Source organism: Nyctibius grandis, chromosome 4 (assembly GCF_013368605.1).
Source record: "Nyctibius grandis isolate bNycGra1 chromosome 4, bNycGra1.pri, whole genome shotgun sequence".
In the NCBI taxonomy this organism is placed as follows: Eukaryota; Metazoa; Chordata; class Aves; order Nyctibiiformes; family Nyctibiidae; genus Nyctibius; species Nyctibius grandis.
In genome coordinates, this window is record NC_090661.1 from 37,055,622 (window position 1) to 37,072,349 (window position 16,728).

General features: G+C 40.9%; 1 protein-coding gene across 2 annotated transcripts in view; it reads right to left on the reverse strand.

Moving 5' to 3' along the window:
* SCG5 (secretogranin V) overlaps nucleotides 1-14,456 on the reverse strand; it is a 32,225-nt gene extending 17,769 nt beyond the window's left edge. Inside the window, exons 1-2 of one of the 2 annotated variants that reach the window (XM_068398359.1) lie at nucleotides 14,408-14,456; nucleotides 13,016-13,248 (exon numbers count right to left, since the gene is read on the reverse strand). In XM_068398359.1, coding sequence (XP_068254460.1) covers nucleotides 13,016-13,229 — 214 coding nt within the window. In that variant the 5' untranslated portion in view covers nucleotides 13,230-13,248; nucleotides 14,408-14,456. Of the gene's footprint in view, nucleotides 1-13,015; nucleotides 13,249-13,870; nucleotides 14,075-14,407 lie in introns of those variants that run through there. The other variant, XM_068398358.1, reaches the window with a different exon arrangement.
* Between the last annotated feature and the right edge of the window lie 2,272 nt (nucleotides 14,457-16,728).

Sequence of the window (16,728 nt, forward strand, 5' to 3'; positions counted from 1 at the left end):
CTGCAGCTACGAAGTCCAAATATTGTGATACAAACATACACATTCGTCTCCAAAAATAGCACAGGATGGGTCTCTTGAACCCAGACCAAATCTTGAAGCAGAGACTGAGAGAAAAAGACAAGACTACTAATACTGAGGAACTTTTCATAATTCCGTACCCAAGGGAAGCACGAGAAACACCATTGTTAAATTATTTGAACCTGGACCAGCAAAAATCCAGAAGAATAGTACAGAGAACACTGCTGTAGTGAGCAAGGATGGGCTAGGTAAATCATGTTTTTTCCCATCTCTGCTTATTTCTTGTGTGAACTGGTTGTGTGCCACGTACTAGCAAAAAAAACCCCGAACAATCAGCTCCCTTTCATGTGCAGGATTTCTGTGTGCGCACGTGGTTATTTTATGTCCCTAAAGGATAAACTAGAGGTTTAGGTCTTTTGGACTGAGATATATAAGTATATGTAGTCATCTTCTGGCACTGGTCTTGACCTGTTGCAGAGTGAAAACCAAAAAATGTAACAATGCCTGTCCCCATTCCTACAATTCTGGAAAAATCTTTAATCATCTCACCAACTGCTGCTATTATCTCAATCAATAATACTTGGAATGACTAAAAGTTTAAAGTGCACACATTTTAGCTCATTTCTTTGTAGGAGCTATACTGTCTCTATGGGCAGGAAGACAACACAACCACTCCACTCTTGGGAGAACAAAAAAAAAAAAAAAAAAAGAAAAAAAAACAGGAGTAAAAGAAAAAGAAAACACAAAGAGCAACTAGTTTCCTGCCAGTATTGAGTATTTCCCCTGATACAACACATCCGATGGAAATGCGGTTAGTCTACTGAGTTTCTAGTTGCTGCTACCCATCTATTGATAGTGTGAAGCACAACTGAAAAATCTGCTCTCAGAAGCAATCCTTCACATCAAATACAAACAGGCAATGTTGCCCCCCAGAAGAGTAATTTTAAGAAAGCCAGTGAGAATGGAGTTTCAAAAATGCAAAATGATTGTAGAATATTAAAGACAAATAATGGGGCAAATTTGCTTTTCAGTCTGATTAGAACAGTTTCCCAAGTCACAGTGTAGACAGTGTTACTGCATTTACAAATTCAGAAAAGAGGTGGTTTGGCCAATCTTAGCAAGGAGATACATAATCAAACAGATCATGGGTGTCAGTTGTGAGTAAATAAATCCCAGATCCTAAATTAAAGCCCTTTATTACAGAGTCGTGCTAGATGCCTTAATTTTTGTATTTTTGCTCTTAAACATCATGAAGGAGATGCTAAAAGTGTCCAAGCCCTTCCCAGATGCACAGAGGAATACTCCCCCTGAGTAAGAATTGCACCTCTTATGATCTTGAACTGTACAAACTCCAAGCAAACATGAGCTACAAGGGAAGCCTGGTGTACCTTATCCTATTTGTATAAGATTCCTGAGGGAGTAAATAGACATTAAGCAGAGATGCAATACCAGCTTTGCTACTTCGTAAAATCTTTTATTAATCTAGACTATTAATTCCTATTACTGGGAAAAATCTTCAAAACGATTTCCAGTGTGTCCTCTCTGATACAGAGATAGCTCTTTTTCCTTTCACTGTGACAGCTTTCCTGCACCTCTGTCCCCAGCAATCTTTGTATGTATCTACCTTTGCTGTGTCATTGTAACATTCAAAAGCAATGTCTCATCCCTAATGAAAGGCAAGTTTGGCAAAATGCTTTCTGGTGCTCTTCTATCTCAAAATGGGACACCATCCACTGACTTCCTTTTTCCTTTCCTCTGTAAACTGCAAGACTCCCCACCATATAATCTGAATAATTCAAACTGTCAAAAAAAATCCTGAATGCAAAAAATGCATTTTCATTTTCCTTATCCTTTCTAACATCACTAAAAGCTTTACAGTTCCAATGCCATTTCGCCTATACATCTTCAGCTAGCTTCATCCTAGAGAGTCTTACTCCTGGTTGCTGAGATTGATTAAGATCGGGAAATGAGAAGCACTGAAAAACTTGTAAATTATCACATTTTCTCTATTCCACAGAAGCTGCTAAATAAGAGAACAGGGAAGGAGAAAGAGCATAGGAGAACCAAGAATGAAAAAAGGCAAACCTAGCCAACTTCCTTAACTATTCAAGAGCTTGCCTTGGGAAACCCAAGACAACTACAGCTATACATACTCAAGCATCCCAGATTCCAGAGTCAGCTTGTCTTCTCCTTAATGACACGAAGCTTCTTAAAACTGTAAAGATTAATTTTCTTTTCCTCTGCAGAAGGGCAAATTCCTTTCAATGTTTTCTAAAGCCTAAAGCACACACATCACGCAATTACTGACCTTGCTTCGAGTGAACGATTCCATTTTATCCCATATTTTAATTACAAACAGTACAAATATTTAAGATATGAAACGCTTTTATTGTGAAATGCTAGTACCAAAGTAACGCACATGCCTCTCTCACAATAAATTTATAACAGTAGCTTATATGCCATTATTATTCATTATTCAAATTGCACACACAATAAAAACAATCCAGCAGCTCACTTGCTGACAGAGCACAAAAGCAATCTCTTACGCCTCCCTTGGTTGAACAGTCCTCTAATGGACTATATGCATTTGTCCTTCAGTCTGAGCAGAAAGCTTTCGTGCTTCACCGTGTGGATAAACTTACCTTTTTTACAAACCAAGTACAACCTGCAGTATGCAGCAGTACCTGTCCCCTGCCACTCTGCCTTCCAGCTACCACGCACCAGCAGAGTCAAGGGAAAGCACATCCAGCAGACACCATGCACCTGTAGCTGCCATAGCATTACCTTGCTAATGACATGTGCAGCACATGGCTTTATGAAACAGGGCAACAAAAGGAAGCAGGTGACCCACTTTATCCCACAAGGGATGGGACACTACTTCAATCCTATAAATGTAAATATGCCAATGAAACACTGGAGCACTTTACTCATTACTATGGACTTCTCATGCAGCCAGTGTCAAAACACTCCATCAATGTCAGCACACTCATAGAAAAATACTCCTTTCGCTCATGTAATATGAAGCTTGGAGGCACCAAAATTGTCCAGAATTGGGCCATATCTTCTATTTACTGCTTCACTGAACTTTACGAAGTTTTCATGTTCATTTTCCATTCATAGTCACTTCAGTTTTATTTTCCATGCAGATGGCTCAAAGTCCCAGATGGTTCTTCAACAGGTGTCTAAAAGCTTCACATGCCTGTTTCACAACTGCCACCGGTGTAGATTTACAAACTCCCCCAAACGACCTTATCATGAACAATACCAGCATGGGGCTACAAGGCTCCCAAGTCTCTGCTTTGGTGAGCCGGTGTAACCTCACAGCTTTAGAAGCAGAGGCCTTCCCATCCAAAACTTCTGCCAACATGGCCCAAGTCAAGATGAGTTTTCTTTTGCGCTGGAATAGAAGTGTTGGCACGTGATGAAGAGGCAAGAGAGCAGTGGGATGAAGAAGAGCCCTGCCAGGTAAGACCCGGCCCGATGTTGCTCTTTGGCGCTGCAAGAGGGACTCGGGCCAGCCAACCTGACGTACTAAAGCATCCCAAGGGGAGAAACCAGTTTCTTCCTTCATCTCTCCTGTTCCGCAGCTGAGAACATTCCTCTTCTCATTCACCCCTGCAGCAGCTGTGAGGGCATGGCTGAAAGCACTCATGATGGGAAGCACAGAGAGAACAGCTCTGGAAACCTCTGGAGCATGCCAGAGATCCTATTTCCTGCACACTACACCACAATCAAGAAAAGCAAGAATCTCTTCTTTGTCTAGACTTCTAAAATTTCTTTTCATAGAACCAAAGAAATTTTAAAAGCTTTTCTTACTGCAAGTTCATTTAAAATTCAGATGGGAGCACAGGAAATGCACATGATTTTGAGAGCAATTACAAAAAGGTATAAATCCTAACAAACATTCCCAAGGATTGATCTTATGCATGTGAAAGACATGCAGAGGAAAAAGTCTTTGAAAACAAGAGCTCATTATAATTTGGCTGATCTTCACTGGCAGATTTTTAAATACTTATGGACCATATTCCATTGCTAGATAAAATTTTACAGTTTCATATTAAATTTCTATATACCATCTGCCAACAATAGAAAACAGAAGTACTATAAAGCATCAGACAATACAGAAGCTATCATATTCCCTCTCTTCCTAAGGCTTCTTACCTCTCTTATTGGATTATTTCCCTCTAGTAACATGTACAAAAAAAATAATTGTGGATACAAATCCACATTTGTATCAATCAATTACAATTAATAATTGATTAATTACCTTTAGGTATATGAGAATCTACTTAATTCTAAATCCCTACAGACCTGCCACCTTTCTTCCCTCAAAGACTCCCATCTCAAACTGCTTTCTCCTTTGGTGGCATCTTTTAAAGATGACTTTATGAATAGCAGCAGTAGTCAATACCACATAATAGCAGTTAGTGGGAGGTTTTAAGAGCTGGAGTCACTTTAGCTTCTTGGTTCCTCAGAAGAGGGAAGCGACACCTGCACTCCCTCCTGCAGCCACAAGAAGAGGACTGCTATATGCACGTCATTTCAAGAAAAGTTTCAAAGCCTCAAATCTAAATATGTCCCTTAGTCAGACCCACATGCAAATAACAAAGATCTAGAGAGAAACAGGAATTAATACAGGCTAAAAAGGAAACGTGAATTAATACAGGTTAATAGGAACCTAATGAAGTTCAACAAAGGCAAGTGTAGGGTCCTGCACCTAGGGAGGAATAACCCCACGCACCAGTACAGGTTGGGGGTTGACCTGCTGGAAAGCAGCTCTGCAGAAAGACCTGGGAGTTCTGGTGGACAAGTTCACCATGAGCCAACAATGTGCCCTTGTGGCCAAGAAGGCCAGTGGTGGCCTGGGGTGCATTAGGAAGACTGCGGCCAGCACGTCGAGGGAGGTTATCCTCCCCCTCTACACTAGTGAGGCCTCACCTGGAGTACTGTGTCCAGTTCTGGGCCTCCCAGTTCAAGAAAGATAAGGAACTACTGGAGAGAGTACAGCAAAGGGCTACAAAGATGATCAGAGGACTGGGGCATCTCTCTTATGAGGAGAGGCTGAGAGAGCTGGGTCTGTTTAGCCTGGAGAAGAGAAGACTGAGGGGGGGATCTTATCAATACTTACAAATACCTTGGGGCAGGTGTCAAGAGGATGGGGCCAAACTCTTCTCAGTGGTACCCAGTGACAGGACAAGGGGCAACGGGCACAACATGGGAAGTTCCATCTAAATATGAGAAGAAACTTCTTCACTTTGAGCGTGATAGAGCACTGGAACAGGCCACCCAGGGAGGTCGTGGAGTCTCCTTCTCTGGAGATATTCAAAACCCGCCTGGACACGACCCTGTGCAACATGCTCTAGGTGAACCTGCTTTGGCAGGGGGTTGGACTAGATGATCTCCAGAGGTCCCTTCCAACCCTAACCATTCTGTGATTCTGTAATACACTTTTCTTCTTGCATTCCCCATTGACCGACTTCTCTGATGACCACACTAGTTTTGAGAATTTTCCCTGCCTCTCGCCAGACACACCGAGGAGACAAGAGTAGTGCCTGCACATCCCCTGCAGCACTGGGGCATTGAGGGAGGGCACTTCCCCACATTCAGAAGTGGCAAAGCCCACACTGGTAATGCTCACAGCCTTCACTGGATCCTGCCCTTGCTTCTCAACAGGGAAAGTTGTCAAACACATTGAGGTAGAGCAATACCACCTCCACACAGTAATACAAACACCAACTTTGCTTTCTTATTATTCACTGCTTGTCCTGGCTTATAAATTCATATGGAAGCAAGGATATCATGGGCCAATTTTCCAAACACTTGTCTTTTATACAGAACAAATAAACTCATACAACCTCATTATTTTCCTGTTTGTGGAGTTACAGGTATAATTGTTTTACATGCAATTTCTTCACAGAGCTGTGCCATATCACTTACTCAGATAAAGAAAATCCACTGTAAACCACCACTATCATTTGGCACTGCCATTAGCTTTTAAATTCAGGAATTAACATTCTAAATCGTCTCTCTTACAACACGCACCCCTGCCTGATACTCAAATTCTGGTTATGTTTGACATTACAATTTGAGGAATAAAATACAAAGAAAATGATAGGTATTTTTAGTCAGATCTATTCAAATCCAGATGTCTACCATATTATTGTATAAAAAAGTGTACCTTCACCATTTGCATTTTATGTTACAAATTTGAGATGTCCATGTTAAATTTTGAAATCATATTTCCTGGGCTATTTCAGTAATTTGAAAAAAAAAATCAAACCCTGAAAGCAGAGACTAGTAGAGTGATGTTGGGGTTTGATTTTGTTTGTTAAATGTCAGGCCCATAATGCAGGATTTGATTAAAGTCATATGTGCTTCAGCAAAAGCAGTCCCAATGTGAATGTAACTCTATGTCTTAATTGTAGCAGGACCTTCTCTATAGAACAGATACAATAATCCAAATCCCAAATGATTGTGTGGTCTCTTTGCACTAAATTGACACTACAAAGCGGCCCCAAAGCAGCAGAATTGGCTGCGGGAGGTCTGCCCCAGGCCAGTGGCATGCTGCCAGCCCAGTGACTCCTACGCTGCTACCCCAGATGCTGGCACAGAGGATGTAAACTAGAGCGAAGAGGATGCAGCCGTCACATCGCCACGTTTGCAGACCCCCAGATATCACACTCCCATATGTCAATAGTTATTACTTCTGGTCACCCAAGGAAGTACAAATACATTCGGGTATAAGCATAGCACACACTAGCCCAAAAGCAAATGAGCGCAAAGGTCATTTCTGCACTGGTTTCCCTGAGTGCATTCATAAGCAAAAGTTTTGGCAACTTTTAATAAGAAGATTTTACTGTCCTTGTAGGAAACAAGTAGCAGTCTTGCAGGTATGTTACAGGCCAGACAGCAAGGTAATCCAGCACTGTCTATCTTAGTTTTCTTATTAGGAAAATGTAAACAAAATAGACATTATTAACATGCATGAGTAATCTGCATAATTTTACAGACAGTAGATTTCATGCAAAGTGCTATTTGTACAGAGTCTGTGTTGACAAGTCATTAACTACCAGTTGTTAGTAGAAATATTAGCATAATGTTCCAGACTCTGGAGTGTTATCATCTCAATCAGGCAAACAGTAACTACCTTTTTCTAAAACAATAAACAGGTATTTATTTCCTTTTCCCAGCCTTTTCTCAGTAGCTATAAGCAGTCTCTGCAGAAGAGTCAAAAGCCTCCCAAATAGGCATCATATTTTCTTATTTTTACAAACAATCAGGATTTAAAAGACACAATTTAATGTTGTCACTGAGGTTTACAGCATTACACCTCTTTTGCAGATTGAAAACTTCAGACTCTCTGGGCTGTCATGCCAGTACTTTTATCAACCATCATCCTCTCTGAAGTGTTTATAAGAAATAAAACCAAACCAGCCAAATCAAACACAAACAAACAAACCACCCAAGGTTTTCTGTTGTATTGAATTGCACAGGAGGCAATGAAAACATAAGGAGATGATATTTGCAAAATGAAAACAGGACTTCACACTTCCCATTATGAAGTGCTATAAAGTGCCCAAGATGAACTACTGGTGCCCCCATGTGTTTAAGTGAGGTTTTACTGTTCTCTTATGCATGGTATAGTAGTCCTGAAATTTGCATTATACACATATTCCCTTCCCCCCAAAAAACCGTTAGATACTGCTACAAACTTACAAGCATGCAAGGAAAGAAAAAAAACATGTGGGCTCTTACTTCATAAACTCCCTGCCAGGCAGAAAAAAATAACTTCCATGTTTTTGAAACGTTGAAGGCATTTCTTTATTTTATTCTTTTGTCCTCTGTTAACATAGATACAGCCACCTTCTTGTCTACAGAAAATCTGAATATAGCGCAGTGGTGTTTGTACAGTATTTTAGTGATATACCTAAATAGTAACTACAGAAACACAGCTACTCACTAAAAGTTCCTATTTTGCTTTTATATGGTTTTCCCCTTTTTTTTATAGGTACTGCTAATTGACTCAAATATAGCTTTCTGAAAAGATAAATTAACAAGCAGAGCGAATATTATTAGAGAAATTAAAGTAGTTAATAGGGGTTCATTACTTTTAGCAATCAGTGGATGTGCAGAAAGAAAATCTACTAAGTTGTCAGCAAAAAAACAGCTGCTCCTAAGATATCACCTCGGGTGTTAAAAGCATCTTCGCCTGACACTCATCACACAGGATCTGTTTGGCTTCTGCCGTGCTGACATACCACACACCATCTGCGGCACACAAATACAGGGAACCGGCCAGCAACTCCCATTTTTGTCACGTATTTATCCCGTGAACTGCTTCCACTCAGCTAGCAGAGCCCTAGCAGAGGAGGAGAGCTCACGCCGCCTCCGCACCTCCGAGCTCTCCTTGGGTTACACACAGCTTGAACTTCACGATAATTTCTTGGTAGATTAAACTCTTCATCAGGTGATTTCTAGACTCTACTCCTATTTTAGCAGCTTGACCTGAAGTAACAGGTAAATTGACAAATGCAAAAGGAAGGAGAAGAAAAAAATAATCACATATTTATATATTTCAACATAAGAAAAGGCAGTCGCTTCTTTCTAACTTTTCTTTTACCTTTCTTTCTATCCATCATCAAGAAAACTATCTGTTCACTCAGGAAAAAAACAACACAGGCTGATAAACATGTTTTCTGAAAAGCGCCCATCTTTCAGTTGTCTTTGGAACACAGCAAGTTTGTGACTTCACTGACTACGGCAAAGTCAGCCCTAAGCTTTTTTCAGGGGAAAAAAAAAAAGACTGTGTATAGTTCCTTGCAACACATTCACACTCTGGTTTTTAGCATTTTAAAGTCAAAATATGATGATTAACATGAGAAAAAATGTAGATAGCCGAGATGGAAAATGGGCATAATTAGGAAATCTGCTTATGAACTAACAGCAATAGTATTTTTGTGATGTATAAAATTATTAAGATCTTATTCAACTGGAAAAGGTTATTATAATAATCACTCAAATTTACAAACATTGCATTAAAATGAAGGCCACTAGTATAAACTTGTCTATATTATGGCAGCCTAAATTTGTTTCCAAATTCCAAAGTCACAGAAACTAATTTTTCCTGACAGCACCTCATTTGCAAGCATAAACACATTACGGATGAAATCTTGGCCTTTTGAAAATCAGTGGTACTTCTGGGATCCTGGCTCAACTGAAGCCGATGGCATTCGCAGCTATCAACACTGTTGCAGGTCTACAATGCTGGGGCAATTTCTGACAAAAACATTTTGTTAAGTAAGACAATTTTCTGTAGGAAGATAATAAATTTATTAAGCTCTGATTGGTAAAGTTTTTTTATTCTGAGATGCAATATCTGGTCAAAATAAGAAACTGACACGCCCCAGAACAGTCAGCGGGTTGATGATGAGGATGCTGGCATGGGATAAGCCACATTTTAGCTGTACACATTGGTCACTGCAACCTACAGTCTGAAAAATGGCTGGAAGTCCACGCTCTTGGCAGCTCAGAATTTCTCACAGATAATATGAGTTTCATACCCAATTCTACTCTCCACTACTTTCAGGCAAAAATTCCCAATGACGACAGCGCCTCTGGAGAGGAGTCAGCAAGTTACCACTTTGCCAGGCTGGTATTTAGTATGAAAACCCTATTTTGCTGTGACATACTCCAATTATTGTTAAACTCTTTCTTCCCTTCCCCCTTAGTTTTCCCTTCTACTGTCTTGTAGATTTGCTGAAGCACTTGCGCACACAATTATTAGCCAGCACTAACAGTGTAATTATGTTGCGGAAGCCCGCTGGTGAATCCTTCAGAACCTGAAACCTTGTACTGTTGTACTCTAAAACCACATGCAGTAATTTTTTCTATAGCTCAACCATAAATCACTTATAGTTCATATGGATACCACTGGGAACATTAATCACAAGTTCTCTCTCAATCCTCCTCAATATTCCTGTCAGCCAACACCTGTGCTACAGGCACAGGTTTTTTTGTTTAAACATTACAACCCATGACACTGTTTCTTGTGCTGCTCAGTCCACCTCCTTGCACATTGGCCAAGAAGTATCTGAGACACAAGCAAGCTGTAAGAGCTCAGCACCATCCGAAACATTCTTCCAGAAAGTCCTGCACGCCTGTTTAACAGAGCAGAGATTGGAGCTTCCTTCTGCAAGGAAACTGTGTTTCTAAATCACCTGATGGAATTTCACAAAGCACCCAAGATCAAAAAACCCCACACAAAACAACAACAACAAAAAACAGTTCAGAGGGATCACAATACATTTACTATACTGAACATTACGTATCATCTGCCCGTAATAGGGCAACACCTCATGGGAGTCCTCATTCAAATGCCTCCTGTCCTCATTCCTCGCCAAAGGACAAGGTCCTTGCCTGAATCCAGTTCCTATTCTGGTTTGTTTATAAAATAACATCTGACTGGAGCCACTGGGAGGTCAGGAATGCCAGTCTCCTGGCAATAACTGAGTAGTGGGCAGACTGGGGAAAATGGTAAAAACTGCAGTTTTCAGGCAGATACCATACGTGGAAGCATTATGTATGGGAATCTCTTACAGGACTAGACTGTTTTGAATAAATGTCTTACAATGCCATCTTAGCAGTTCTGTTTCCAAACTAGACACCTAATAGAAAGTCAAACCCACTGTGTAGGTTTTTCCCCAAATTATGCAAAAATAAATATTCAAAGAGGACAAAACAGAGCATTGTTAACTGATCAGTAACTGGTATATTAAATTCTGAAATCTTTCACAATGTAGTAGTTAAAGTCACTGGTAGAGAATGAAATGCAAATTCTGTTGGATTAGCTATCCTGTAGTTCATGGTCTATATTTAAAGATAAAACTCATGGTGAAAATTTACTGAATTATATTTACTTTTTTAAAAAAGGAGTATGAGAATATATTGTGTAGAATGACAAGATCATGTTAAACTTGTAAATGAAACCAACACTTTGAAAACACTTCCTTAAGTTGAAGTTTCTAATCAGATATTTTAAGAGATAGGTATCTATCTATATATAGATAGACACATATTGCCACAAGAAACCAAGGAAAGAGCAAGTGCTATCTGAAAAACTCACCGCAAAAGACTCTATAAAAAGCAACGTTTGACATGGAGGTCTCATTTGCGTGTCTATTTCTACACCTCACAAGGCCTTTTTGCTTTTGCAGAAGTAGGCTGTTAAGTACCCATGGTAAACTTGAAAAAAAGAGAGTCATCCTCATCTAATCAAGAGGGGAATGTTAAATATGATAAACTGCATTTATCACGTTTCAGTTTTACCGTGTTATATAAACAGACTGTATTTCTATTAAAAGAAAGAGAAAAAAAAAAAAGGCTTGTCCAACTTGTTTCGTGTGAAAGACTATATGGATGACGGGAAAACTAGTATTATTCTAGTCTCACAAGCTCCAGAAATGTTTCAATACTTTAAAAAAAGAGATTCTTAATCTATTTTTACTAATACTGTAATTAAAAAGTAATGGCAAACAAGCTGAGATGAAGTATTTGTCAGAGATCCAGATTTGCCTATCTTTTCACAACAGGCTCAAACTCACTTTCTCTGCTTAAAAAAAAACCCAAACAACAAAAACCCCACAAATGAACCAAACCAAAAAACCCCTCAAGGATCAGAAACTTGCTATTCCCTACACTTCTAAGTTTTTTTAAAAAAAAAGTATAAGGAAGAAAGGGAGATGAAGAGTAAAATTACTTTTACCTGTCTCTCCCAATTTCTCTGCGTACAAACACTCATAAAGGAGAAGGCAAGGGCACAGACTAAATTTTACTCTTTAAACCCCTGCCATTTAATTTTGCAGAAAAGCATATGTCCATCAAAGTTTCTTTAGAAAATACATAAACTTAGGTCTGCAATTATCTGGTAGAAATTCCTATTCAGTTTTAATCCTCTCCTTAGCCTCCTCCGAGGCAAATATATCTCTCTGGTTAGGATAGTCTATAGATCCGAATGTGGATAAAAGAAAGGGCAGAGACTTATGAATTGGGGGGAATTGCTACGCTGTGTCAAGTTGGTTTAATTCTGAGAGAGAGAAGGTTGAGAGTTTCTGCTCTGTTTTGATGTTCGCACATAAACTGTAATATTTGGAGTTGCATACCTTCAACCTTTTGCTGTAATCCCAAAATAAAAGCTAGTTTATTACAATTCAAGTAGCAATACACTGCAACATTATCACAATGCCCTAACATTTGAGCCAGATATTTCACATGGTTTGCATAGTTATAAAAGATGGATTCCAAGGAAAATTTACTCACACAGAGCGAGACCAGAAGTACTGGCCAAAAAAATGAACCTGAGCCCAGAGCATTCATCACAGCAACATAGCGTTGAGGTGCTACTTGTGGACGCCGAGAGAGGAACGCCTGTGTGCTTTCCACCCCTGTGGCTGGAGCCCTGGCTTCCCGCTGCCTGCAGCCCTGCGTGCTCCAGCATTGATCCTGTCCCATGGAGGGCTGCGTGGCGTTCTGCAGCACGTAGGGAGAACCCCCTGTACAAGGTTTCTCCCTTTATCTCACATGACACCACAAACGTTTGATCTCTTCTGGTCTGCAAATGTTTCCAAAAATCCATGAGATTTGGGCTCTATAGCTCACATTTGTTTCATGTTAAATATATATGCGATACATTTATACACACTGTTGGGGAAGAATTTAGTAAACCCATTGTTTTGAGGTACTAGAGATCAGACACTTCTAAGACAACATGACTTTTTCTACAAAGCTGGTACATTAAAAAACCCCACTACTTCTTCTGCCAAAATCATTACATTAAGGAAGGTAAAAGAAGGATGATGATTTTAAAGCAGAGATCAGGCAACAACATGGTGAAGAAGCCCATGATTTTAAGCTCAGGATATTTTGCATATATATGCAAAGCAATAATTATTACCAAAGAATACTAATAAATTCATCATAACTAAAAGTAGAAATTAGCTACCTTCAATGCTTTGTGGACCAACTAGATTCATAGCCTGGTGCGCTGGATATTCTACCCGGGGTCTGGCAATGCCCAATTGCTCCATAACCCCGTGGAGGAGTCTCTGAATATCTGCTTCAGAAACCCTGTCAGGGGTCCTAGGGCTGTGGCTAAAAGCTGAAGCCGATCCAAATGCCAGCAGGAATATCATGTTACAAAGAAAGGTAGTTGTCATTCTGGTAGCCACTTGTATCCTATGAAAAAGAAAGGAATTTGATTATAAATGATAGTGGAAAAAAAGTCCAGTACACACGCTGGAAATAACACTTCTGCTCTTATTACTGCACATCACAGTTTACTACTGCAGCTTCCAAGGGCAGATGAAAATCTAGCCAGATGAAAACCGTTGGGTGTGGGTATACAGGGTGGACAGGTTCCTCTCATATTTAAAAAAAAAAAAAAAAAAGTAGCAAACTGCAGAAATCAATTTTCTGATTTTCATTTGCCCATAACATTCATTAACCAGTCACTGCAAACAAAATGGATCCACTGTTTCATTTAATGAGAATACGTGTCCCTTCCCCCCCTACGTTTATTATACTATTTTATAAAGCTCTGGGCTAAAAGGAAAGCATTCTTCAGCCAGGAACGGTATTTTCCAAGCTCTATTCTTGCACTGCCTGAAAAAGGAACCACTAGAATCTGCTGAACAACACGCATATTTCATTTGTACCTTAAGACAAGAGGCTTACTACTTCATATGCATCATCTTCCCCACCTGAAGCAAATAGGTTTCACTTGTTTCCTTAAACCCCTTTCACTAAATGGCTGCAGAGGGTAATTTAATTAGGAAAAAAACCATCAAGCACTACTTACTGTCCTCTATCAGAGGCTGAATTTTAATCGGAACGCTTGTTTCTCCTTTCCCCCTCACATCAGAGAGCAATTAAAATGCATCACTTCCAATCCCTTGAACAAAACCCCCTCAAGGCCCCCTTGTCTTCCTTAAAACACGCAGCTGCCCGATTTCTCCACGCCAGACGTTTAAAGATGTTCCGCTGCTCCGCCGCCCCACGCACGGCACCTGAACGCGGCTCGGGGGAAAAAATGGCTGAAAAACCCAACGCTGGAAGCACTCCCCGGCAGGCCTGTGCGCGGCTCCGCCACCCCAGCCCGCCCCGGCCCCGCAGGCCCGCCCGCCCGCTGAGCCGCCTTTGCTCGGTGCGGGGACGAAACGCCGCTCCCTACGCAGCGTTCCCCGCTAACACGCAGGCGAGCGGGGCCGCCGCTCCGCTGCTGCACCACCCCGCTCCCCTCTGCGGCGCCCACGAAAAGCTGCACCGTACCCCCCGCCCCCGGCACCCAGGGCAGCCCAGCAGCGGCACGGAGCCCCGCCGCAGGCCCCGCGCTCACCTCCCGCTCCCGGCGCGGCTCCGCGGGTGCAGCGGCTCTGCGGGCGCGGCGGCTCCGCGGGCGCGCATCCTCCGTGCGCAGCCACGGCCCCCCGCCTCCCTTGGCTGGGCCCCGCCAGCTTCGCGTAGATACCTGCCGCGACCGTGCGCTCGCTGCGCAGATTTATCCGGTTAAAAAGATGACACAAAGCTCGGGGGGGTATTCCAGATCTCCCTTTTCAGCTGAACACAATAGTCCAAAAATAAACTGAAGGTCGTTGATGGCTTAGCAGTTACCAAAATAAGACATTATGCATTTGTAGAATTGTGTCCGTCTTCCCGCTGTGATTTCTCTTCCCGGAATAAAATGAGCTACAGTTTACTTATGGACTGATTGTGTTACCGAACTGCAGGTTTACAGCACGGCAACGGTCTCTAAGCACTTGCAGGTGAAGGTCTCCAGGTTAAGCAAATCTATATCCATCATCCATAGCAGAGGTTAACAAAAAGACAACTACAAAAGGATCTTGCTAAATGAAGTCTATCATTTAAATAGCACTTGGTGAAACAGTGATTTCTAAAGGCTATTTTATGTAACACATCTTCACTGCTACTGACATGAATGTGACATGTTCCATTTTAGGATGACTACCTACAGAAAAACTGAGATTATACCCCATAAACCACAACAGATCCATGAACTACCCTTTCAAATGTAGATTATGCTTTTTGCTGGTCTCTAGCACATTACACATGTCTGCAACATGCAGGATTAAGCAGTAGGGATCTCCATTGGGCATCTAGTGTTTCTCATCTTTCTCCAAAACATGATCAACTTTATGTAAATGCATGTGTGCCTAAACTATTCCATAAAATCTCTAAAAACAGAGTCTACAACCTTCTTTGACAATCTTTCCTAGTGTTTAAGGTTTTTTTCATCACACCCCCACCAAAATCTCCCTTTCCGACATTTAAGTGTACTGGTTCAAGACCGGCTGGAATTGATTATCAAAAATAGTTTACTGCTCCATCCATAACACCTTGTCAGAGCTATATTAGCATTCAAAATATTTGGCACATATTAACAGAAAAAAAATCTCTCTCAAGTCTTGCCCTTTCAAACATGAATTGATGTGACAGCTCACTATTACAGAAGGAGTCAGATCTCATTTTCTTCCTCATGACATTGCCTTTATCTCCTTCTGTCCTATTTCCACCTCCTACCTCCTTGAATCAGCTATGACAGGTGGCAGTTGCTTTGCTGAGCTTTATTTACCTCAGTGAAATGATACAAAACGTGGTGCTCTGGTGCCTACATACAGCCTACTGCCCAGGGATTTGCCAGCACCAGCTGCAGGCAGAGGGGCAGGAACACATAGCTGAAAGCAGGGAGAAGCAGCTGCCTCTGTGGATGGTGGTGAACTGTTATGCTGGCTCCCTTATTTCATGAAAATGAAGCTTCCCATACTTAACCACAACACCAAGCAATCCTGTTGAGATCCTCTCATGGCTGTTTCTCTAGAGTTACATCTTAATAATGTAATAACAGAGTGAGGCAGCTCAGCTGGGCTAATGGGGGCAGAATGTTTCCACCAGATCACTGAGCTGAATGAATTCAGCTAGTAAATTGATGGATATGGGGGGAAGGAAGCAGGCAACAGAAAGCAAGCAGAACTATTCTTTTCATTAACATATCACTCAAGAAGTTTAGAAGCCTACTCCTGCTACATTCTGTTGCAGCATGCCTTTTGCTAGTTGTGAGAACCACCAACGTGTATCTAAGATGTACAAAAAGGAGAGCCAGAACAGCATCACTTCCAACTTCAGTATTTTCAGACTTGCTCATTTTTGATGTCCAGAGCCTGCATATGACAACATAATGTAAATTTCTAAGTCATTATAGAAGAACGGGCTCAGAAAAGGGACAAAACCAATGGTTTTATTAAAACCAAAAGCAGCCAGTGCTTTCAGCTCTTACATTTTACTGATAAGCAATTCACACATACAGAAAGCTAATGAAGAGTTTCAGGTGTTTACTCTTAAATAATTTTACAACTGATGACAGACAAACAGTTTTAATTCCAAAAGATGTAAACATTTGCTTGTGCAAATCAACTTTTAACACACTATGGCTTCTTACATTCATCTCTTGCAACATTATCAGCATCTAAAACCTGCTTCTGCATCATCTAGTTAACACTACCCTATTGCTCTAAAAATAAGTTAAGACCATCTTTTCATATTAAGATAAAACATTTTACTGCTCACAACTGAAAATACTTGGTACCTATTGCAGAACACATTGCCAGATTAAGTTTTAAGACTTTTCACTTCTTGAATAAA